At 46.3% G+C, this 26,347-nt stretch overlaps 1 protein-coding gene across 1 annotated transcript in view; it reads left to right on the top strand.

Moving 5' to 3' along the window:
* Lama1 (laminin subunit alpha 1) overlaps positions 1–26,347 on the top strand; it is a 138,474-nt gene that overhangs the window by 18,206 nt on the left and 93,921 nt on the right. Inside the window, exons 2-3 of the mRNA XM_052750175.1 lie at positions 7,591–7,761; positions 8,091–8,203. Of these exons, the coding sequence (XP_052606135.1) occupies positions 7,591–7,761; positions 8,091–8,203 (284 nt within the window). The remainder of the gene's footprint in view (positions 1–7,590; positions 7,762–8,090; positions 8,204–26,347) is intronic.

Here is a 26,347-nt window from a genome sequence, read left to right as displayed (position 1 = left end):
TGTGAGGCTGTTGCTGATACAACCGTGGTGCACTGTTTCCTAGAGAGGCTTATGTTTAAGAAGCAGAGGCTGGTAGATTCAGTCCAGGCAGGTCCAGTCCCCTCCTCCCAGGCTGAGCAAAGTGTCCCTGCGTAGGCCCCAGGTTCCAAACAGCCAGCTCATGCACTAAGGACAGGTCCCTGCCCACTTCCTGGGTGCCTCCAAAACAGTTCAAGCTAATCAACTGTCTCACTTATCCAGAGGGCCTGATCCAGTTGGGGGCTCTTCAGCTATTGGTTCATAGTTCATGTGTTTCCACTAGTTTGGCTATTTGTCCCTGTGCTTTTTCCAATCTTGGTCTCAAAAATTCTCGCTCATACAATCCCTCCTGGACCTGCCTGGACTGAATCTACCAGGTTGAGCTGAATCCCCAGGGAAGTCCTTGCCCTGGAGGAGATGGGAATGGGGGGTGGACTGGGAGGAGGGCAGGAGGAGGGAGGACAGTGGAATCCATGGCTGATATGTAAAATTAAATCAAATTATAAAATTAAAAAAAAAGAAGCAGAGGCTGAGAGCACTCTAAGGTAAATGGTGGTAAAAAGTGTAGTGGATGGAATTATGAAGATGTGAATGGGCAGCGGTCATTATGATTGTAGCTGAAGTTTTCCTGTGTCCCGCCCAGTCCTGCAACTGCTCAGACCCAAGTAAACACACAGAGGCTTACATTACTTATAAACTATATGACCATTAGCTCAGGCTTATTACTGACTAGCTCGTACACTTAAATTAACCCATAATTCTTATTTATGTTTAGCCACGTGGCTTGGTACCTTTTCTCAGTTCTGCCTTGTCATTTGGCTTCCTCTGTGTCTGGCTGGTGACTCCTGACTCAGCCCTTCCTTTTCCCAGAATTCTCCTCATCTGCTTGCCCCACCTATACTTCCTGTCTGGCTACTGGTCAATCAGCGTCTTATTTATCAACCCACCAGAGCATCACATATTCACAGTGTTCAGAAAGACATCCCAGAGCATATGATGACTGTCCAGTAAGTGCTGTGCTTAACTGTTGGTGTGGTACGTTTGCTTATGTCAGCATCACCATAAATATAGGCGCAGTGTGTTGTGTTGTGAGAGACTAAGTGATTGGAAGCTTTGAGGCCCATTATAGATTTTTCAGTGTGGTTCTAGGGACAGGACGCAGGGCCTTGTACTTCCAAGCAACCCTCTCTACCACTGAACCTACCCAGCTCTTTCTTGTGTACGTGACGTGGTCAATCTCCCTGTGTAGCCCAGGACACCCCTGCCTCAGCCTCTAGAGTGCTGAGATTGCACGAGTGCATCCCCATACCCAGGTTCCAATGCAGTTTATGGTGTTACCAGCTCTCAGATGGCTCCTGTTGCTGTAAATGTTATTCTAATGCACACAGCTGCATTGGAAAGAGAAGTTCTTCAGAGGACATACTTATGCTAAGACAAACATTGCTCGTATCTCATAGGGAAGGACCAGAGGGATTAAAAGTGCATATTACAGGAAGCTTCTGCCTGAATTGGTCATTCAGATGAACAATGAGGGCCTCTCTGAATGTGTGTAGGATGCCTGTAGTGGGAAAGCAGGGTTTCATTGGCAGTAATTTTGTTTTATCATGGCAAAAGTTAGTCTCAGACTCATTCCTTGGCCACTAATTGGTCAATTCCGTTCTGGGCCACTTTGCTATTAAAAAACCAAGACAAAAACTCCATATCAGCGGTTATATATTTGCTTATTAAGACTCATTCTGCACTGGGACTGGGAGGATGACTCAGTTAATAAAGTGCTTGCTGGGTAAGTAGGAGGGCCTGAGTTCAGATCCCTAGCAATCACACAAAGGCAAGGTGGGGTCTGGTGCATGCCTGTAACTCTGTACTGATGGGCAGGGTGGAAATGGACAGGCTAGCCCATATCACTACGCCAGTGAGCTGCAGGCTCAGTGAGAAATATGGTCTTAAAACTGAGGAATGCCAACCTTTGCTTGCATGTGTACACTCCCCCCACATACACACACATAGTGATGCACACATATATACACAAACACACGCACACACACATGCATGCACACAAAAAACACTTATTCTGATCCATCACTGCTTCTTACCACACAGGGGTGTGTGTGTGTGTGTGTGTGTGTGTGTGTGTGTGTGTGTGTGTGTGTGTGTTGGGTACACACATATAAATAATGGATGCTGTCTCTTGCTTGAGCGTGCTTCTAGAGTAAATTGAGGAGTAACAGTGCTTGCGTTATGTCACTCATTGTCACTCATGGTAATACCCTGTGGAGCTGAGTTGGAAGCGGGAAGGAACAGCACACACGTGTGGTGCACAGAGCAAGTGGCGTTGATTCAGTGTCTCTCCCACAGCAGCAAATGAGCCTGTCTGACTCCAGTGTGGCTGTGCGGCACGAGGCATATGGTTTTGTCACACTTCCTTTGGTCCTTTTAGTTTTATCTATTCATTTTTTTTTTAATTTTTATTATTTGGTTTTTCAAGACAGGGTTTCCCTGTGTAGCTCTGGCTGTCCTGGAACTCACTCTGTGGACCAGGCTGGCTTTGCCTTTCTCTGCTGGGAGCAAAGGTGTGTATCACCACCACCTTGCTGGTGCTTTTATTTTGATGCTGGAGCTTGTACACATCATTATAACAGAGGCTTGGATTCTTAGCCCACTTATTATTTTTTTAATCATATGCTGGCATATCTGTACTGTTTTCTTGAGGAAAACTAATTGGATTAGAATGAATTCTGCCCAGCTTGTGAATAGCCTGCAGAACATGCTGGGGATGTGTTGTTATAAATGACTTCACTGTAAACCTTACCTCATCACTCCTTGAGACCCTCCTCACCCTGGCCACTGAGCAGGTGGTAGGCATTATTAAAATCTGTTAAGATTGCTATTATTGTTAATGATACATTCTCTTACTTATTATGATACCCACTCCTTCTGGTGTTCATTTTCTTGTAAATTAGCAAAGCCATTGGGTATGGGACAAACAGACTTCCTAACTGCCAGCAAGTGAACTCTGACTTGCTACTGAGTTATCCTGAGCAAAAGACCACAGACTGGCGGGACAGCCACGTATGTATGTCTTAGACACGTATGCAAAGGATGGCTGCTGATGGTCCTGGCTCTTGAATGCACATAGCCCGCTGTCAAAAACAAATGCTTACAAATCTGGATGAACCACTGCACCCTGGCCAGAGGGGGTGCACGCCCCCTAGTGGAGATGCCATTACAGCTGGCCCCAAACACAAGCCTTTATGACTCTGATTGGTCCAAAACAAATGACTGTGTTTTGTCAAATACAGTGCTATGATAGGTCCAAGCTGTCCTTCAGGTGATATAAGCAGGCTGTTCAGGCTCATCAGGAAGCCAGCCCCTTTGGAGACAGTCTCTGGTGCTGCCATCCCTGATATTGCAACATCAGGACCAATAAAACTCTGGGATGATCTTTCCTTGAGTGTTCACAGTAGTGCAGGCTGGAATGGCATGACACAGAAAGACATAGTATAAAAGTTGAGGACAGTGAGGAGGACTAGGGGCTTCATGGCTGGGAAAGCACAGAACCAAGGCCAGCAGCTTCATACCTGGAGATCCACAGGTCCCTCACAGGCCAGCCGGCACCACACAGAGAAGCCTCTTGACTGCTTAAGAAGCAGGATGGAGGCCCCGGTGCAGCTGCTTGGCAGCTGAAATAACAGCAGAGCAGGAAGACGGAGGACCTACCAGTAGGAGCTGTACACAGGCCTGAATCTGCCCAGTGAAAGTCTTCAATGCCACATCTGCAAAACACCTGCTGGTTCTGCTCAGGTAGAGTTGGCAGGAGATGCTTGGAAAATGCGTGATCCAAACTGCACCTTGCGCTTCGTTTCTGAAACTCTTTAGGAGCTCAAGGCAAGTGCCCCGGCTGCACTTTGCTCCTATATTCTGTGTCAAGGGAGATAGGTATCCAGAGTCCTGGCCGCCATCGTAATGGAAAGAGCAGCTGGATATAGTAGTTCAAGCCTGGCCACTGGCGCTGGAGAGATGGCCTGGTGATTCAGAGAGCATTCTCTCCTGGAGAGGACCTACAGTGCATTCCCAGCACCCATGACAGACAGCTCACCACAGCCTGTAGCTCCAGCTCCTGAGGATCAGATCCCCTCTTCTGACCTCTGTAGACACTGCACTCAGATCATGTGGGTGCGCGCGCACGCGCACACACACACACACACACACACACACACACACACACTTAGAAAAGAAACGGTGGTCAGGATATGAAGAAGATAAGAAAGTAAGGAGAGAGAGAGAGAGAGAGAGAGAGAGAGAGAGAGAGAGAGAGAGAGAGAGAGAGAAAGAACCAGCTGCCAGCTCTAAGGAGCCAGATAAGAAAATGCTCAGGTCACCAGAAGAATTGTCAAGTCTTCAGAGCCAGCAGTCTTGGGCCCCAGTGTGATCTTTATCACGCTGGCCACTGTCCCCAGTGCGAGTCTGTCCCATTCATGTTCCAGGGGCGCTGCGAAGCTGGGAACTTTCTTTTTATCCCTGGGTTTTGCAGTGAATTCATAGACGCATCCTGGGTAAACAAGAGGTGAAGTAAGAAATTTTTGGTAAATGAAGATTAAATGTGTTTCAATATTTACCAAAACCCCACAAACTTTAATTGAGGAACTTGGATTCTTACTTGTCTTAGATTTTTCTGAGATTTGAATCGGTGACTTTGACTGTTTCGGGAAAGTCGTCTTTGTTTTCTAGAAAGAAAAGCACTCGTGACACTGGAAGTCATTTGATTATTCAGCCGTGTGAAACATTCCTAATCTTCGTGTAGGTCTAGGAAAAAGTCATCTGGATCCGATGACTCGGTTCCTTCCAGTGGGAATTGCAGGACCCTTTCCTCTGCTGACCACCACGTTGGTTTTTATTATATATTAGATAAATATAACATTGGTTGGAACTCAAAAACCTTTTCTCCTCAAGAGAAATACACACACACACACACACACACACACACACACACACACACACTTACACACACACTTCCCTCGAGGGTCTGAAGGATTGACTCTGAATTATTTGAAAAGAATCCACAAAGAGAGTGCTGGAGTGAGCTCAATCGACATTCGAAGATACTTTAAGGTGAGAAAATTACTGTAGAGGGAGAAACTCAAAGGCTCCTAATAAGGAATTATTAAACTAGCCAGAAGTGTCTGGGACGAAGCTATGGTAACTGTGCAGTATTATTATTATTTTTTGTCCATAGGTTGGTGGCAATTGATTTTTAACCTAATCGTAGTCAGAGAACTTTCCAGTACAGTAACCTGGCCCTGAAGGACGTTTTAGGAGGCCAGGTGTGCTCAGTCTGTGGAGAAAGGGGCCGACAGCGGGGTAGCCAGCAAATGAGGAGGCATTTATTTCATGCTCTGTGGAGTTCGGTGTAACCAAGTCTTTAGGTGCTGATTAAATGCATGGGGAGGTGGATTATTCTGCAGTGTGTTCTGAGTGAGGAAAAAGAGGTCTCAGTTACTTCTGCAATAGCAATAACTGGAGGAAAAGAAGCCCCAACAAAAGCATGGAGTCGAATATGTGTGTGGCTCGCACGTGCCGGGCTGCAGCTTTGGCTGTTTCTATGCAGAACAATCTTCCCTTCTCAGTAGGTGTGAGTGGATTCCCTCCCTCTACCTGCCTGATGCTCACGTGGTCACCCTGGGTTGAAGTTTCTCTGCAGATAGGAAAATGACTCCGCTGCCCCAGAGAACTTGGAAATATTAAAAAGAAAGGGGAAAAAAACAAACAAACAATTTTTATCCAAATTGTTCTGTCTAGTCCCTAACTCTGGCTTTCCTTTGCCTTCTACCATGTGACCAGACACAGCAGGGAATGGGAGTTACTGTATACAGTAGAAATAAAACATATGTATGTGATGCATAATTTTTAGCTGCTCACAGGCTTGAGTGCAGCCCTTCCACTGTAGTAGTAGAACCGCCAGATAATTCTCATCTATTTATGTGAAAAGACTCTGAATGACTAGGTCTTTTAAATACATTTTTATTAGTTCTTTGAGAATGTCATGCAATGCATTTTGAGCATATTCACCAGCCTCTCAACCCTCCCACCTAATGTTGAGTGTCCTACTTTCCCTACCAAGTCTAGTGTGTGTGGCCCAGCTAGTCTTGGAATTGAAGCCTGCTCAGGTGTGTGGCCAGCCTACCTTCCAGGGGTCCCATCATTACAACAGCAACAACAACTGTCTCTCTTCCAGCTGGTGCAGAGTAATTGTCATTTACGACACAGCGACTCTTTCCAGAGAACCATTGTGTCTTAACGATTTAAAATCCTAAATATTTACAATAAAGCACCATTGAATATACCGGGGAGTACCAAAGACCAAAGAAATTAAAGATGAAAACTTCTTCCATAGAATTAAAACAATTTTGTCTTATTAAAAAGTGTGCATGCATGTGAAGGGCTTTGGATGTAGTGGGCAAGTGTTCTACCACTGAGCCACATTCCCAGACCTGACTCTGTTATTTACAAAGGACACATCATAGCCTGTGGTCCTTGAAGATCAAAATCTAGTGAATCACGATCTGCAGGAGGCTAAGCTCCTCTCGGAACTGTTTACAAGGTCTGTTCCTGAAGATTGCCGCCCCCCCCCCCCCCCCCACCTAGCACGTACACTGTAACTTCTGGATCTTTATAGAATCTTTGCCGCCATCGCCCTCCTTTGTCAAGATAAAGTTAAATCCCAGAAGAACCCTAATGGGGATCCTGGTCTCTGAGTTGTGCAAAAACTGCTACCAAGTGCTTTGAACCTGCCCTGAGCCCAGCTGCTTGGAAATAAAAATCAGCGGAGATAAAGAGACTGGACAGGGCAGAGATTATCTGTGCCAGAGAATAGTAAAATTGGGACCTGTGCGTTACGAAGTTTTATTCACCCAGGAGAACAGGTCATCATGAGGGAGAAAAGAAAGGACAAAGAAGATTGTATATAATTACAGGGAAGACCCTGCATTCCTACCAGAGACAGACAGCAAGCCACCTTCTATGAGGAAGGTGGCCAAGTTTCTCTAGGCAATGTGTGAATTTGTAACTTGCCTTTAAACACGCTGTTTCAACATTTTATTAGGAAAATTGCAATCAGGAAACTAGCATTGTGCACTGAGATCCTGGATTCTATAGTATCTGATGTGTTTGAAAACAAATTGAAGACAGAGGAACTCCCCACTCCTAAACGTGGAGGTTACCCATTAATAATTGTTTTTGTTACTTCAGATAAATCTTAGTGTATTCATCCTATGTTTTTTTTTCATAGTCATATGTGCCTAAGAATCCCAAACATTGATAAAAACAGAACATTTTTACTCCAGAAAATTCCTTCCTGTCTTCCAGCTAGTGTTCTGGGTTTTTCCTCACAGAGGAGGCCTGTTTGTCTCAGAGCTCCACACCAGCGAGACTTGAAAACCTTTGGTGTACCCAATCTTGGTGGAAGGTTCTTTCGTTCAGCACGTGGATTTGCAACCCTTTGGGGGGGGGGGTTGCCCGTAAAGTGGGTTGGGCAGTGTGGCTTGGCTGATTTGGCCTTTGGACTTTGCTTTTCAGGCTTGTTCCCTGCCATTCTCAACCTGGCCACCAATGCCCACATCAGCGCCAATGCGACCTGTGGCGAGAAGGGGCCTGAGATGTTCTGCAAGCTCGTGGAGCACGTGCCGGGCCGACCTGTTCGACATGCCCAGTGCCGGGTCTGTGACGGTAACAGTACGAATCCCAGAGGCAAGTACAGCTCTTTCTATTTGTAGAAAAGCACCCAGGGAGATACCTAATGCAACTTATTTTTGTGGGTCCTGGGGCTGGACCCAAGGTTTTGCGCAAGCTTAGTGCGTGCTCCGTCTCTGAGCTCCACCACGGGCGGGCCCACCCGTGGGAACTTATACTTCCTGAAGTAGCGAAGACTTTCCACTGAAAATCCTCAAAAGCTGCTCACCTTGGCCACTAGCTGTGCCTTTGCGCTGCATTTGGCAGTTCAAGAATGAAAGTCCAGAGCTGAAAATGACATTGTTTTTGTGTGGGTTTTTTTTTGTTTTTTTGTTTTTTTTTAACAGAACGCCACCCAATATCACACGCGATCGATGGCACCAATAATTGGTGGCAGAGCCCCAGTATTCAGAACGGGAGAGAGTATCACTGGGTCACCATCACCCTGGACTTGCGGCAGGTAGGTGGGGCCAGGCCTGTTGGAGGGGCTCCTTAGCCGTCTGGTGTCTGCCTCGTTTCTTAACCCATTTGTTCGAATCTCACTGTTTCTGCCAGGTGTGAGGTAGATGACACACGGTACTCCATGGCACCACTTCCTGGCCCATTTGGTCCTAGTCCAAGCCTGGAATGGGGGCGGGGGCGGGGTAGATCTGGCTGGGTGGAGAGGTTCCATGTGGTGTGGGAAGAGTCTGTGGGTGGGTGAGGGGCCAGCAAGGCAGGCCCTGACAGAAACCTGGGGGTTTACTGTGCAGGCAGGGGTGGCTAAACCAGACTGGAGCACTGATATGGGACAGGGGCTAGATCTGACCGGCTGGGGAGGGTCAGGCCGACTGGCTTGACCCTGAGAAGGACAGGCAGGACCGGGCTGGGTGGAGAGGTTGGATGTGGTGTCTGAGGTTAGTTCTTTGCTGTTCTGCACGGGTAACTCCTGCCCGTTTCTTCCACTGACGGGTGGTGTTTGGAAAGCTCTGCTGTTACGCTGTTAGATCCACCATTTATAAAACCCCAGGGGACCCGATGTATGTAGGAGCTTCGCTTTTAGGAAAAAGAAATGTGCCTTGATCTGGTGATGCACAACCAGAGTAGGACCGAAGTTTATATGGTGGTGCGCATTCCTGAATTCTGCTCACTGTCCGGTGGTGTAGACACACACCTTGGCATAAGCACCCTGACTGCCACTGGCCATCTTGGGTATGTTTAAACTGAAAATAAGTCATTCCGAGGGGGGATGCACATTTTCTTGGAATTTTATGGTTATCGAAATGATTTTAGGTCCTACTTACTATATTGGAGGGCGTTGCCTATGCTGACATTTCTCAGCAGAACAGAAGGCTTTCTGGTTTGAAAAATACTGCATTAAAGATGAGAATTTCCCATTAGAGAAATGAACACCCACATCACAACAAGAGACCACTTCACAGCCATTAGGATATCTGTCATAAGAGAAATAGAAAGTCTCAAGGGTGGCCAGGGTGCAGAGGAGGAGGGACATCTGTGCACTCCTGGCCGACATGGAATGATGCAGCCACTGACAAAAACAAGACAGTGGGTCCTTAGAATTTTAAATACAGAATCATAAGATGCCCGGCTGTAGCTGGAGTTTCCCTGTGTCCTGGCCTGCCAGCAGTCGGAGCAAATCTCTCCCACTGGCGTCCTCCAAGTAAACACACAGAGACTTATATTACTTATAAACTGCATGGCCGTGGCAGGCTTCTTGCTATCTGTTCTTCTATCTTAAATTAACCCATTTCCATAAATCTATACCTTGCCACGTGGCTCGTGGCTTACCCGTGTCTTACATCATGCTTCTCCTCACAGTGGCTGGCCGCATCTCTCTGACTCCATCTTCCTGTTCCCCCAATTCTCCTCTCTGCTAGTCCCGCCTATACTTCTTGCCTGGCTACTGGCCAATCAGTGTTTTATTTATCAGTACATTCACAGCATAGAGACCATCCCACAGCACCCAGCTATTCTTCCTCGAGGTGTAGAACCCAAAGAACAGAAAGACTCAACTGACTCACAGAGCCAAAGGGTGGAAGCCACTCAGATGCTCCTCAGTTGATGACTGGGTAGACATACTTCAGTACACACATGTGCTTCAGCCTGGAAAGCAAATGGAAACTTGACGCATACTGTAACATGTGCGTATCTTGAAAACACCATGCGAAGCCACACACAAAGAAGAAATATTGTATGGTTTGGAGGTAGAAAGTAGAGTGCTGGTTGTGGGCGCTGAGATTGAAAAAAAAAGGGGGGGGGAGTTAGTATTTGATGGACACATGGAATGATGATAAGGATGCTGTTTAGATGAGCCATGAATCATGCCACTGAATCATACAACTTACATGGCTAAAAATTACATGGTAATTTTAATGTTACCTGTATTTTTATCACAAGCAAACATTTTAACACTCTATGAAAGGCATGGTGCATTGCGTCAGCCAGGAGAATGGAAACCATGTGAGTTGGGCGCGGAGAGGGGCATAGTGAGTGTCAGGAATTGGTTAGACCGTGTTGGAAAACTGGAAAAGGGGCCAGAGAGTCTCTCAGACTGTGATGGCAACAGAGGAACCAAGGGAGGGTTGGAATTATTAGCATCTGGACCCTTGGAGCAAGGGACAGCATCCCTTCTCCTGACTTCATGGGAGAGTAAGAGGCTCCTCTGGGAACTACTGGATAGTTGGAACTGGAGTCAGCGACACCTGTAGGGGTGACGGTGATAGGAAAAGCCGGGAGACAAGAGCGATCGTAACCTCCCTCCTCAGGATTCCAGCCTCAGCCCTGCAGCCTCCTGAAGAGACACCTGGTGATTTGCAGAGCTCTAGTCTCAGCCTTAAGAAACAGAGTCCAGGGGAGACTGTCGGTCCTTTAGCAGATAGGTAGGCACCCATATCCCAGCAGGTGATCGCTTGCTGTGGTACCAGCACAGAGAAGCAGCTGCGGACTCCCTGGCACAGCATGCTGCTATGGTGGTCAGCCCGATCCCAAATATGTTGGAAAGAAATGCAAACTTTGGAATCCAAGCTGAATCACAGACTGACTTCTAATACATCCTAGGACTCGGCGCCCTTGGATCTCAGCTGAGAGAATGCCTCAGGCAGGACTGAGGAACTTGGGAAACAGCTCTGTTTAACATGGGTATATTAACTTGCTATTGATTTTTATTGGTGTGGTGGAGTGGAAAGGCATAGAGAGAGGCACCATGGCAATCTTCTCACAGAGTAGAGTATGATAGCATTATGAGTGGTGTAGTGTGCCCAACTGCTTCCTCACAGCCAGTAGACCTCAGTTTGTTTCTTTCTCTATCCCTTGTCTCTGTATATAGACGCATGCTGCTTCACAGGCATATGTGTGTGCTCATGCACGTGGACACCAGAGTCAATGTCTAGTTTCTTTAGATGTTCTTCACCTCACCCTGTTGAGACAAAGTCACTCCCAGAACCTGGTACCCTCCGATTGGCTAGGCTAGCCGGCCAGTGAGCTATGGGATCCACCGTCTCTGCCCGCCCTGTACTGTGGTCACAGATGTGTACCACTGTGCCTGGCTCATTTATGTGTGTGCTGCTGGGCTGCAGATCCCAACTCAGGTCCTCAAGCTTGTGTGGCAGGCACTTTCTAGACTGAGCGGTCTCTCCCGTCACACCCCACCCCCATCAATATCCTCTCTCTGATCTTCAGACACCACCAGGGGAAATGTTAAATAAGACCTTAATATAACCTAATTAGACTTAGCTAATAGGATTAACTAAAAAAATGCAATTATGCAGATTTTTAGAAAACAAACTTGTAAGTCAATGGTAATTTTTTTCAGATTTGTAAAATGGAATGGGATCATTGTAAAACCGTCAGGAGGTTCGGGTTAGTGTGAGGAGGGAGAGATGCTCACCCTCCCTTGACTCTGAGAGAACCACTGATAATACTGTAAAACTGTGCCAGCTTTATTCTGGGTTTTTTTTGCTTGTTGTTTTTGTTTTGTTTTTTGCTTGTAGCTCTATGCATTTAATAATTCCCACAAAGGTGTTAGCGTTTACTAGAACTTTCTGTGCCAGGTCTGTGCTGTGCAGTCCTCTGCTCTGGGTTGTGTCATTGGAGTCTCATAATCATGCTCCAGTCCCCGTCAGTTACTGCCCCCGTCATGGATGACTAAACTGAGAATAGAGGGTTCACACAGCTAGCGCAAGGATGGAGTCCGGCCATTCAGGAGCCTGGGCCATCACATGGCATCCTCAGACCCCACTCTTCCTTCAGCTGAGAGTCTCCGATGTAAACAGTCCTGTCCCAGTGTTTCGTTTTACATCTTGACTCGAACGTTTCCCAATATGACTGCAACTCGCTTATTAACGCTTTCAAAAGCTGTGTTCACGGTCTTCTATAAGGGCTACCCATCCTTAGCATAATAGTTCCCAGGCCTGGGCCTTGGGTTGTTTCTATTATGGATAATAACTTGAGCTTCCAATTAAAAAGTTCAGTCTCACCCCCTGCCAAAGAAATAACGCAGTGAATAGAAACCATATTTTGAAGTTTAAATTACAAGTTCCTGGTGAGTTCTGAGGATCACTTTAAAAGGAATATTTACTGACAAATATACAGAGACGTATAGGTGTCAGTTGGAGATGGATCGGCCTTTTCCCTCCTCAGCTCTCTTCTTCCATCTGTTGTCCTAAAGGTCCTGCAGTGAAGAGATGCTCTCCATTTTAGGAAGGAAAATGTCAGGTCACTGGCTTGCCCAGGGGCCTGTAGCTCCCCATCCCCCGAAACCTTAGCTCCTTCCACACTGTCCGTGCTCCCTCCTCCTGGTCCCTAGTCACCGCTGCCTTTCAAGTTATAAAGTTAAGGAAAGCATGGCTGTCCTTACAGGTTTATTTTTTTCTGACTGTGAGGTGCTGAGATTCTAGCCTCTGTCTGCTTCTTCCGCCGGCCTTCAGTGAAGCCCGGTCCCCATCCCTGCACGTCCACAGCGGTCAACACTTCTTCCATGCTTTGACAGTGGTGGTAGAGTTGGGTGCTCTTTATCCCATAGTGTGGGACAAAGGAGAAAAAACAGATCGAGTTGGTGTTCTGTGTTTCCTTTAACAGAATTTTTAAAGCCTGCTCAAATGTTTTCACCAGGAGGGTCCGATTTGTGAGTTAAAAAAAGGAATCCCTTTTAAGATAACATCTGTTTTGTGAGAAAGGAAATGTTCCCTATGGCACCAGCGGAGGGGCTGCCTTCTGGGGCCGCTTCTTTGTGTGTGTGTGTGTGTGTGTAGGTTTAATTAGGAAGTGGCGTTTTGTTGTGGGAGCAGGATCACAGAGGAACCTTTGTTGTGTACGAGCCCTGAGACAAGAGTTGCTGGCTTGGCTGGGGGGGGGGGGGGGGGGAGTTCGTAGAGCCTCATTAGTTTAGATGTCCATGGTGTTTTGTTCCCTCAAATCTCTGATAAAATTGACAAGAATTGGGTGGTGGACGCTATTGATACACACACACACACACACACACACACACACACACACACACACACACACACCATTTGCTAAGGACACTGACAAGGTCGGTAAGAAAACTGGCAAGCTGCCTTCCTGAGACACCCTGAAAGATTCGTAGACCTTACGTGTAAATTGTGACCTTATAAACAAATGGGTCTTGGCTTGGTGCATTTAAAAAAAAAAAAAAGTTCTCCATTAAGAGGGAGAAAGTTCTGCAGCAGGGCAGCTCCCCTCCTGCTAGCGTGATCACAGAAGCGTGTGTCACCACACACTGCTGCTATCAGGGCAGTGTGATGCGCTTCAGCGTCTGTACTGACCTTCCCCAGCTCAGATGTTAAGTTTTTCTGGCATTTGTTTGGCAAAACAAACAGAAGAAATCCATAGCTCTTCGTGGGGGTTTAGAAGTCACCCACACTGTCCCTGCGGCTCCCACAGGGTCACGCTCCTGTAGTCTCCACAGTGTATCTTTTTGTCAGCCCTTGTCCTGACATCTCATCCGATTTTTCATCCACGGTGACCCAATGGTGTGTAAGAAATCAGTGTTGACAGCTGCGGTGTACCAGCCAGGGACAACCACCCTGTCACTTGGGGGAGTTCGACAAACACTCCTGTTCTTCTTCTTGGGTTCTACACAGCCTTGGACATCTTGTCTGTCTCAGCTTTTCTGGCTGGGACCCGAGCGGGATTCTGGGAAATGAGGGAGGGTGGTTTTGCAAGATTCTCTCACAGTAGGCTTTTCCCATTCCCAACTGTTTGGCGTCAAAAATCAAGCTGCTTGTGCGTTTGTGGACACAAAGGGCTAAGCAAAAAGATAAATTGTAATTTCTGAAGAACTAGTTGAGACATACTTTACAGTGTGGAATCCATTCTAGCTCCCCCACCCCCTTTTGACACAGTGTTTCACTGTGTAGCCCTGCCTGGGTAGGATGGAACTTGCTGTATAGACTAGGCTGGCCTTAAACTCATAGAGATCTGCCTGCCCCTGCCTGCCCTGATGCTGGGATTAAAAGTGTAAACTAATAAACCCAGCTGCCAGGTGATTTTTATGCTTCCAGTGGATCATTTCTTTACACAGAAATGCATCATTCTGATGCAGAAGCAATATATGATATAACAGGAACTTATAGCAAATTATAAAACAAGAGTTTTTGGAAGCCTGGGAAGATGGTTCAGCAGTTCCCCAGAAACCCATATGAATGTCAGGTGGGCATGGCAATTACCTGCCTGTAATTGCAACCTGGTGAAGCAGAGACTAGGGATCCCCAGAGCGAGCTGGCTACCAAGAGTAGCCTCATCAGTGAGCTCTGGGTTGGACTGAGAGACCTTGTTCTAATGCATAAAGTGGACGAATGATTGAGGATGAGTCCTGACTTCAGCCGCAGACCTCCACATTCACAGGCATGCATGTAAACATGTATCCACACATATGCAAAAATATGCACACACACATGCACACATCCCACAAACGTGAAAGATAACGCAAAAAGATTTTTTTTCTAATCACCTGCAATTTTAACAACCAGAGTTTACCTTCTGCCCCACTTGTCTTCTGTGAGCCCACTGTACATATTTAGTAATTAAATACATCATGGAGTTGCTATTCACTGGGTTCTAGAGTCTCAGGATTTGCTGATGCACAAGACAATTACCATATCCAAGCAAACCTCTCAGTACAGAAAAGGCAAGTTCTTTATCAGTACTAACCAATATAGGAACGTCTCTTGGGTCATCAGTTTGGAGAAGACCTGATCCCTCCTGAGGTTGTGCTCTAGTGTCGGAAGTGGGTGCTCAGCACTCAGCTTCTGCTCCGAGGTGCTGCTGATGTATAGAGAATACACAGGAAGGGGCTCAGGGAAGGCATCTCACAGAAGGACTCACTGAAGGACGGAAGAGGAAATGGGGGAGGATGTGCCGGGGACAGAAGCACCGGAAAGACCTGCAGCAGAGAAAGTGAAGTTGAGAAAGTGTGGAGTTGAGATGGCACGTTCGGTCCTAAATGTTTTCTCCCACTTTTCTGCTTGAACAGCTATAAGGACTGGACTGTCTCCCAGGTATCAGGATACGAACCCCAAACCCAGGTCCTTTATGTTATAAAGCGTATTACATATGTATTAATCACATCCTTGTGCTTACTTGGAATCATTACTAGCTGACATAGAATGCCTCACTCATCAGTCAGCATTTGCTATACTGTTTTGTTCGGAGAACTGGATAAGGAAGAACCTGCATGTGGTCAGTACAGATGCCGCCATCAAAGCCTGACAGTAGCATGTGAGGGGGTGCTGTCACGTGATGTTCAGTAGTATGTGCTGGAGCCACTGCAGATCATGACAAGGCAGGGGTTCCGGCAGTAGGCACGAATTATCAGCACTGGTGTGAACTCATCAGAGTGCTGTGCCCAGATGAGGAGGGCTTGCTGTCAATTGCAGGCAGTCAGTCACACAGATCTTGAGTATACGGTTGGATGGGTTTAAGCCATGCACTAATCAACTGTGGACCATTCTTGTCACCTCAGAGAACATGTTCCCCATGCCCTTCCCAGGCTGTTGCCTATCATTTTCACCCTCTCTCCAGCCAGAGAAACCACTGCTCTAACTTTTCAATGAGTCCACGCAATGATATATAACTTCCTCCCAAGGGGATCACACCCCACATCTGGCTTCTTTCTCTGAGAGTCCTGCTGTGGTTTTGCTCCTTTCTTTCCGAGCAGTGTTTCACTTTATGAGCGCACTGACATTTGTTTATCCATTCCTTGGCAGGGTGGTTTTCAGCTTTTGGCCATTGTGTAAGAGCTTCTGTGAACATTCTTGTAAAAAGTCTTTTCTGGGTGTATGTCTTTGTTTTTTCAAGGAATGGAATTGACCAAAGATAGGAGTATGTTTAACTGTAGGACAAATTAATAAATCATAGCCCAGAAGGGGGCTGCAGCACAGAACACAGAATTGTAACTCTTCTCCCAGAAGTCCAGGTCTCTTACCAGCCTATTGCCCGGTACTTACAGACTGTCTCTCATCACATGGTCATTGTTGGCTGTGCCAAAGCCGGGCAGTATTGGTTTTGTCTTTAGGGCCATCAGCTAAATTCCTATAACAGTGTCTAAAGACTGAACAATACTTTATTATATAGATACATAATGCTTTATTTCATGTGTCACTACAATTGGACACTTAAAATGTTTCTTGTTTGAGGCCACTATAAATCATACTTTAATATTTCCGTGGCTGTGGTGTTGATTATTTTTCTCATTGTGGGGTCTTCAGGGACTTCAGGATTGGAACTCAGGGCCTTGTGCATGCTAGGCCAGTCTCTACCATTGAGCTACATTCCGGCCCCTCAAATGCAATCTTTATTAGTTTGTTTTTTTTTTTTTCAAATATATTATTTGATTTATATGTCCATGGTGACTGAGAGTCTCACAACTCCTTAGCATCATGACTAAAAGGCCCCTGCCTCTCCCCTCCCCTTCTCTTCTTCCCCCTCCCTCTCTTTCCTTTTGAATTTCAGAGAATTAACTAATCAATAACGCACTTTTATCTTGTCATTATATTGGACATAGATCTAGGAGCACCGGGCTGAATACAGTGTTTGGTCTTTTTAATTATCTTCTCGTGTATTAATTATGTTTTGATCATTAATCTCCATCAGGGCTGTCAAATTGCTTTGTAACCTGGCAGTGATGTTTTGCAGTGTTCGAGGATCGGATTTCCGACTGTCTTCCTAACGATAGAGAACACAGCTGACGCTTGTGTCATCATTTTGAGAGGTTATCAGATGAGAACTACAGCACTGGGAGGCGGGGTTGGGGGGGAATGATGGGACATCAGACGCCTCATAGCCTCACCGTGCATTTGTATAAGTGCTTTCTTGTCCCTGTTTCAGCTGAGGCTCGGAACCCGAAAAACCACATTCATTGTATGCTGTGAATAATGCAGCGGGCTGTGGGATATCCTCCTCAGGATTAAGGCTGTCTCATGAGAAGCATTAAATTGAGTTTTAGAGTTCCCTAGGTTGAAGGAAATTTAAAGAACTCTAATCACTAATAACGCACTACCTTTTGGTAGATAGAGTGACCCAGGTGATGGAACTGTAAACCTTAGCTCTGATGAAATGATGATAATAGGGACAGACTCACTAGTGACTTGGCAGGCTGTTGATGGGCATGCATTTCCTGAGTGCTGGGGCTTCTTTGAAATCTGTACACACATAATGCCGTACAGCGATAATGCTGTCTGTCCAAGGATGGTACTCATATGTGAAAGTGTTTCCACAAGATTATAATGGACCTGAACTCCCACCCAGTGCTCCATATTCTTTATTGTACTCTTTCCTTTCTATGCCGGGTTATGTTTAGATTCATAAATGCACCATGTCACAGTTCCCTGCACTGTTCAGTACAGGAGCATGTTGACAGAAGAAAAGCCTAGGAGCAATCGGCTGAACCATAGGGACGAGTGTGTAGTGGGCAGCGCCATGCAGGGTCTGTAAGCACACTCTGGTGTTCACTAAATCCCCTAGTGACACATTTCTCAGAGTGTGTCCCCAGTGCACATGACTGTACTTAGAGAAAGGTGCCTCCCCCTCTAGCCTTCATCTCAGCCTTGCTAAGGTATGGAAATGATGCCTGGGAATCCCTGGGATCAACTTTTAGAACTGCAAATAATTAGCTAGATGCCACAGCTGTATAAACCAAGACGTCCTGGGAAAGCCAAAGAGGCTGTAGGATCACTTTCCGGCTTCAACTGCCGACTGCAGTGTGCTAAGCCTTCTTAGGATTGATAATTACTAGAACATGTTCCTGATAGTTCCACTTACTGTTTTTTTAATTAATAGTCTCTTAAGGTTTTAGATTTATAGAAAAAAATTGGACAGAGTTATAAAGAATTTCCATAAAGCCTCAGTACCATAGTGCTTGGGTCACATTTGGACTTTTGTAATTGACCTTTTAAAAGTGAACCATAAATTGACTAGCCTATTGTATTTTCAACCGACCTGATGTTTCTCACCTACAGTATTGAGGTAACCAGAACTGTCTGTCCTCAGATTTAACTTCCTCTGCTTTCTCCACTCTTCATTATCTCGGGATCAGAGACACCTTTGTTCTTCCTCTGATGGTGTGCAGAAAAGCAGCCCAGTGGCCATCAGGCACGGCTCCATTGAAGCAGCAGGCTTTTAGGGGTCACCACAGCTCGGTTCTAGCCTTTGATGGGTTGCCACGCTGCTTAGCTGTTGTTCAGGATATGGCACCCAGGAGTAAGCATTCTGTTGACCCATGGGGCTTTCTACGCAGACCATCAGTGGGGCCACTGGGAGCCCATGTGGGTGCTGGGTTTTGCTCTTGGTAAAGTGTCTTCACATGCCAGAGCCTAGTAAGAACCTGATGGAAACATGACAGAAAGAACACCATTTCAAGCATCCTCTGCACCATTCTCTTGACCTCCAGCTCGCTGGTTTATTGAGGTCTCTAGATTTGGCCCCTGCCTGGAAATACTGCATCCTGATCATCTCAGTACACGCTTCTCGGTCTTCAACGGAAAACTGTGTCGTGATTCCTCACTCACTTCCATCTCCTTATATCGTCTTTCTTTTTTTTTTTAAAGAAGTTTGTTTGTTCTTATAAATTATACAGAATATAAAGTTTACCACTTTAGACATTTCAAGTGAAGAGTTCAGAGGCATGTAGTGTATGCAGTTGTCCAGTGCAGCCATCCCCCCGGCCTTCAGATCCTTTTTATCTCCCCCGTTTATCCGACACCAACTCTACTTTTCTCTCCCAAATCTTGGCCGTGGCAACAACTATTCTTTCTTTTTCTTTTCAAAAAAAAAAATTATTTTTATGGATCTGTATGTGTATGTGTGAAGCAGACATATGCCCGTGGAGGCCAGAGGTATGGGGATCCCCTGGAGCTGGAGCCATTGGTGGGTGCCAGCCAACTGATGTGCAAGCTGGGAGCTCAAATGCAGGTCCTCAACAAGAGCATCCCTCCCTCATCCCTCCAGCCCTGACGACAGTTCTTTCCGTGAATCTGACTGCTCCAGGCATCCTAAAGGAGAATCATACTAGTTTTGTAATCTTGTGTCTGAGTTTTTTTCCCTAGCGTAATGACCTCTAGGACTGCCCATGGTACAGACTGTATCAACCTTTTATTGCTTTTAAAGACCAGATAGCTTTCCATTGCATGTATTGCCCAAATCTTGCCTAATCAGTCATCCATGGATGGATATTTGGGTCCTTTCCAACCTCTGGCTATTATGAATAATGCAGCTATAAACACTGGTGAATAAATAACTTTTCAAATGCATCCACTCTCTTCTAGGTACATACCATTATTGGAAATGTTGAACCATATGGTAATTCTGTTGTTTGATTTTTTTTTTTTAATAAGGAACACTGTACTATTTTTCACAGTGGCTCACTGTTTTATATTCCCACCAGGCTTCTTTTTAAATAACTAAAATATTTCCTACGTATTCTTCATATTTACATGTTGTTTTTGGTGAGCTTTAAATGTACTGATTTATCAGCTCAATGTCCAACAACTTTCAGATGCACAGTGAAGTGAGATGTCTCGAGAACGAAAGAGGAGTCTTCTCATAGGATTTGGATGAAGAATTCATATCCAGAGCAAGATCTTGCTTGCACAAAAAGGGACTCTCTGATCTCTCCAGTGCAAAAGCTCGTAATGATTCAGTCAGTGACCAAAGGAAGGAAAACCTCCCATTACCGCTCTTAGCAGTGGTAAATGGGTAACTCGCAGGGTAGTGTTTCATGGAGTTGGTTCAGGAGAGAGTTTCCCAGCTCTTCCAGGCAGAGCCCTCAGTAGGGTTTGTGAGGCGTAGTGAGGGGGACCCTTTGCTCTCACAGCTTTCATGGTGTTTTCTTTTGAGGAGAGGTGTGGAGGAATATGAGGCCCTAAGCCTTTCATGACTGCTGCGTCTGCTGGGCCAGCACCAAGTCAATGTGCAGACTGGGGGATGTGTACAAAGCCTGAGTTTTCAGCCTGGATTCTCAGTGCTGAGACTGGAGGGCAGAGTGGGAGCAAACACCCTTCTCTTACTGGGAAAAGGGGCAGTCCAGAGTTGGGAACCCCGCTGCCCCCCCCCCCCCCCCCCGCACCCTCTGGATTTTCTTTTCCATTCACATTTTGACTATTCAGGAAACTCATTAGGACCTCTGCTGGTATCTCTGCCCTGCTCTTTTGATCTTTCCCAAAGTCCTTACCACCCTCTCTTATGGTCCCCAAGTGTTAGAGTTCAATTCCATGATCTTCCATCACTGCTGGCCCTGTCCTGCCCTGGTTTTTGATTCTCAGTGGTCTAAGAAAACTACCATGGGCTACCACGACCTCTGAGTGGTCCGCATCGCCTTTCCAGTCTCCCTCTGGCTCTCTATACCCAGGCCACCTCGCATGCTTGCAGTGGCTGTATTCCATGCTGTGGCCCTGGGAGCTGTTTCTGTCTGTACCCGGTCACATTGACTCTTTGCCCTGCTGTCCGGACACCTGTTTTCTCTGTTCACACTCACTCTTGGAACTTTTCTGACCACCTCTGCAAACTAGCTCAAACTCCCCGGGTACGTCCAAATACCCTCCCAGCCCCTCTCATCCTTCTTGTGACTCAGGCAGCCTCGTCTACAGGCAGCAGGCCCTCCCTGCCACTGCTGGGTTTGCAGTACCAGCTCCTGTCCTTCTGACACGGCAGATACACAATCAGTGTTTTTTCAAATGAGGCTTAAGCACAGAGTTTGTTCTGGTGTGCCCCCCTCTCAATGCCACGTGAGTCTTTGTAGGGTACCTTACTGCCCAGGTCTCCCCCTTCTTTCTCATGGAAAAGCAGTCCATTCCTCCTCTGTGGAAGAGAGGATGCGCGGCCCTGGAGCTCCGAGTGCCTTTCTTCTAAGGCACAGGCTATTATCTTCAGAACACTCAGTCCCAATCACAGGTGAAACTTCAGAGGCACCCATGTCCCTCATCTGTGGGCTAGGAGGAAATATCACTTCCCAGAAAGTCTCCCCTGTAAGCCACAGCCTCCAACTTTGCTTTTTCCCACTGAAACATTGAAGGGGATTGTAGCACGCATCTTAAAAGGTCTTATTAATAACAACAAACCCAGAGCCAGGTACTGGGGTAAATGCTGAATGATCAGAGAAGCAGAGCAAGCCACAGCCACCTCACCTTTCCCAATTCCTCAACTGATCTTGTTTCCTCAGGCTGAAAGCCTCTGAATCCTCATCTGAATGAATCTCTGCTGAACTGCTGCTAAAAGCTAAAAGCTTAAAAAAGACTCTAGTTCCTGGTCCTCAGGCCTTATATACCTTTCTGCTTCCTGCCATCCCTTCCTGGTATTAAAGGCTTGTGTCACCATGCCTGGCTGTTTCCAGTGTGGCTTTGAACTCACAGAGATCCAGACGGATTTCTGTCTCCTGAATGCTAGGATTAAAGGCATGTGCTACCACTGCCTAAACCTATGTTTAATATAGTGGCTGTTCTGTTCTCTTACCTAAGTTTATTGGTATATCAATATAAGTATATCAACCACAGGGGATATTATATATTGTCACTCTGTTTTGACAGGAGCAAATTAGAAGCTTCATTACTGAAGAAAAACCTAGTCTCATTTCAAAGGTGAAGACTTCCGTAGGTGGAACCTGGGCAGGTCCAGCTGGGGAAAGGAGGGCTGCTTCTTCTGTATCGATGGGTCGGAGACTGGCCTGTCACTGTATGTCACACGCACGTCACAGCCATAGCTCTCACCCTGTCTTAGGGAGACAAAGACAATAGGGAAGAGCCCTACAAAGAACATTTGGTGACAAGAAGGTTCCAGAACATGTAGTGGAATATGGAGAAATACATTTGAGACTAGGGATAAAGAACACTCTACTTTCCAGTTTTATCTTCTCCAGTAAAGTGGTTCAACATTTTTGTTTTGCAATAACATACACTATCAGTCACCCTCTGGTGGGACAGTGGTACCAGGGGGCTGGGCAGCTCCCTGCTAGGTTCATTGGAATAGCCTTTCCCGCTGATGGGAAACAGGTCTACCTCCGACAGACGTCTTTAAAATTCCTTTCCCATCTTCCGATCACTGACTAAAGCTGACTCTTGTTGGGCTCCTATCTCTGAGCCCTCTTGCTGGCCACAGTCTAGCACGTTTACATATCTCAGCACGGATCAAAAGTGAATGTTCCTTGAGGCTCTGAGATATTTCTAAGAGTTGCAGGGTAAGAAACCTGCTTGGTCTGAGTTTATCGCCCCAGGCAGCTGGTCTTCCTCCTCCCCACCCCCATAAAAAGAAAAGGCAGGCAGAAAGGAAGGGCGGGAGCCACTGGACTTTGACCTATTTACTTCAGTGTTTGTATCAGGGCCAAAGTGAAAAGAAAAGAAATCCAAAATTCTCTCCTTGTTCTGAATTTTGTTCCTAATGCTATAGGCTGGTCTTCAGTGAGAGGACTGCAGTGTAACAGCCAATCCCCACTTAACAGTAATTATTCCTGAGGGATTTCTCTGGAATCCGCTTTGCCAGCGTGCCTTCCCAAGCAAGCATCTAAATTCCCCAACCTGCTGTGTCCTTGCTTGGAGGCTTCTCCTCATGGCTTTGCCAGGTTCTAGAGTGATGGATGAGCCTTCTATGAAGCAACTGCTTCTTCTTTCTCAAGTAAGAAATGTGAATCCAAATGGTGCTTTGGAATTTCATTATCTGATAGTTAATTATCTGTAAGTTAAAGCTTAGAGAGTGCAAGCTCATTGCTTCCTTGGGGATCAATCAAGTGATACAAATCACGATTAACGTGGGTCCGTTTGTCTGTGACAAGTTTGTTTCCCCCTGTGTTTAGTCCCCGCCAGAGAGGTAGGTAGGTCCTTCCACGTGGAATTCCCAGAGAGACTTACACTCATCATCAGCCCCCGTGGATTCTGTGAGAACACAATAGTACAGAGAACTGCCATGGAGAATGAACCCCTGACCTTGCAGAATGAGGTCTGTGCTTCGGTTAGATTTACTCTATTTAAGATTGAGGCTCACACCAAAATTCCTGTCTGGATTCTTCTGTGGAGAGGCGGCGTCTGATGTGGGCCGACAATATTTATGTGACATTGTTTATGTGTGACCCAGTGATCATTAACGAAGGCAGTGAGTGGAAAGCTGCCATGAAGTGGATTTGGAAATGGCTGGATCAGCTGCTGTTTTGGCAGATCGGCAATGACTTAGACTCTGATAAAAAGGCTTGCATCAACAGTTTGTGTTCAGCCAACCTCATGTTGAGAGAAAAGACAGTTCAGTCTCCAGCGTGTTAGAAAACTCGAAGCAGAAGTTTCGTGGTTTTGATTTGGACAAAAGTTTAGGATTCTATATGTGAGCAGAATCTCTTCGTTTTTCTTCATTGTGTGTAAGATCTGCTTCTCAACTAAAATTGATGACTCAGGGCTTTATTAGTCAGTTGAGGCTGCTGTAACAGGTACCACAGGGCAACTTGACGGAGAGAAAATCGGTCACAGTTCTAAGGTCTAAGATCAAGGAGTCTTTGGCTTGCAGGTGGCTGTCTTTACTCTGGGTCTTCATGTGATGTTCCCCCATGTATGTCTGTCCTGCATTCTTTGTGTGTCACACGTGTATGTGATGTGTGTACAAGTATGTGCACGTTTGCATGCCCGTACATGGGGAGGCCACAGGACAACCTCGGTTGTTATTACTCCAGCTTGGTTGTATTTAAAGTTTTTTGACTTATTTTGCGTGTGTGAGTAAATATATTTAAGTACACGTGTGCACAGTAGAGGCCAGAGGATGACCTTAGGACTCACTCCACCAGGAGCTACCCACCTTGGGTTTGGGATATGGTATCTTTCATTTTCCTGGACTCATAGACTAGGCTGGGTTGCCTGGCCAGCAATCCACAGGTTTTCACCCATCTCCAACCTCTCCAGTGCCAGGATTACAAGGACATGCCATGGTGCCCAGCTTTTAAAATATGGGACATAAAGACAAGACTCAGTTCATCCATCATACTTGCAAGGCAGCACTCTGCTGACTTCCACCTCACTGGGCTGGAATTCACCAAATTGGCTACACTAGCTGGCTTTGGAGGCCTAGAGCCCTGCCTTTCCCTACCTCTGCCTCTTCAGAGCAGGGCTGGGATTACAAGGGCATGTCCACCATCTCATGTTGTTGGGTTTTTTGTTTGTTTTTCTAATGTGAATTCTGGGGCTCGAACTCAGACCCCCGTGCTGCACTTTGCTGCCTGCGCTCTTTCCCATGCCTCTCAATTCTTCTTGCAAAGACTTCAGTCAGCCGCCTTTTACTTCAAAGGCCTTATCTCTAAACGCAGTGGTATTCCGTGGTAAAGGGTGAGAAGTTAGAGCTTTACACAGGAAATCTGGAGAGTGCGTATGTCAGCCCACAGCACGACTTCGGTGGAGACAATCTATATTTAGAATCTTTACAGCATCCCTTTCCTCCTTATCAGAGTTGGAGCTCAAATCCAGTCTCTTTTCTGGTTCCCATTTTGGAGAGTCTGAGACATACGGAGGCAACAATGGCCAATAAAGAAGGTTGTATTTAGACCCTTCATAGCATCCTCTTCCTTTCTGTCAGGATCACGGCCTGCATTCCTCTTTTAGTTTGCTTCCTGGCCTCTGATTTGAGGATCGTGAGGACGATTGAGAGATTGTGAGAACAATGACCTGCTTCCTGATAAAAGGCTTTTTATCAGTCTGTGGGGTAGCCATTCCTGCGTGCAGACCTAGGCTTTCCCACCATGCTTGTCCTTCTGTTTGACACGGTGTTCCGCACACAGCTCAGCTGTCCCTATAAAAGCTGGTGGAGAACTTAGTATTGCCGTAACTGCTATGAGTTGATGGGAAGAATTGGAAGAACTGGGTGGGTACCCAGCAGCCACCTCGAGTTCCTTTCATCCTTTCCATTTAACATCTAGAGACTGTCAAGGCAGAGGGTTCTAATCACAGACTACCTGGCTCACTTCCTAGGGTGCGGAACGTGGTACTTGTGAGATTCTCAGGAAGGTTACAAACCCTTTCTGTGCCTCAGTTTGCTCACGGAAGTACAGGAGACAACAGTTCTTATCCCCCTCAGAATGCAATTGCAAGCTTCTAAGAGCTCTTTCTAATAACTGGTAGTATTGTCACTCTAATTTACTTCACCACTCAAATGAATGTTTATTAGTTGCTTTTGCATGCCCTCCATCCGCCCCCGTCCCCGTCCTCTCCCCGTGCTCATCCAAAGATGTCATGATAGAAACTGCAGATGTCTTGGAGCAACAGCTCTTCTGCATACATTTTGAGATGTGCAGCTGGTTTAGAGGTAGACGTAGGGTCCCCTTGCTGCTGCTGCTGTTATTACTATACAAAGAGATCCCCGTGCTGGGGGTGCCATTTAGGAGTAAATGCTTGCTCCCTGAGGCCATATGAGTCCTAGCTGAGGACCTTGGAAGGAGAGTGCCTGGATTCCTGTGGAAACCTGCAACAATGGTTTCTAAATATGTAAAGCAGGCACAGAACCAATCCTGGTATTCGTGCAGGATTGTAGGAGATGCTCGGCTAACCCTTCTAACAGGCTTGTTGGCTCATCTCATTTTCAAGTGGGAAAGTGTGAAAGTGGATGCAAATACATTTCATTCTGATGCCTCTGTCACTGTGTGGTGAGCTACCTGATCACTGTTGCCTGGTACCTACATTTGCAAAGGTTTGTTTTGCATATGCTTATGGGAAGTGGTCATTGGCCCACACGCTCATTGGTTCTATTCCCATGGTGAAAACTAATGGAAAAACAGCCACACAGCGGTGAGCCAATGGGAATGTGCTCCTCTGTCTTGGTGTCTCAAAACCCATTTCGCTTCTGGTATTTTTAAGATGCTGTGATTGCCTTACGGAGGGACACCCCGCGTGAATCCAGAGAGCCCAAGTGTCAGGCACCCATGGCATTCACAGGCTCACCTCGGCAAGGGAACACTTTGTGTAGGTGGACAGTTGTTTGTACTAAGGAGAGAGGATTGTAGGCACATAATTGATATGTGATGGGTTAATTCTAAGGCGCTCGTGTGTTCTGAAATCAGTGAGTACTAGGCAGGGGAAAAGCTAAAACAAACAGAAACCAGGAACTTCAGAGACAGTAACTTTATGCCCTGTGTTTT

Source organism: Peromyscus californicus, unplaced genomic scaffold (genome assembly GCF_007827085.1).
Source record: "Peromyscus californicus insignis strain IS unplaced genomic scaffold, ASM782708v3 Scaffold_21__1_contigs__length_65335640, whole genome shotgun sequence".
Taxonomy (NCBI): domain Eukaryota; kingdom Metazoa; phylum Chordata; class Mammalia; order Rodentia; family Cricetidae; genus Peromyscus; species Peromyscus californicus.
The sequence above is the reverse complement of the archived record's forward strand: the minus strand, read 5'-3'. Positions and strand labels throughout refer to the sequence as shown.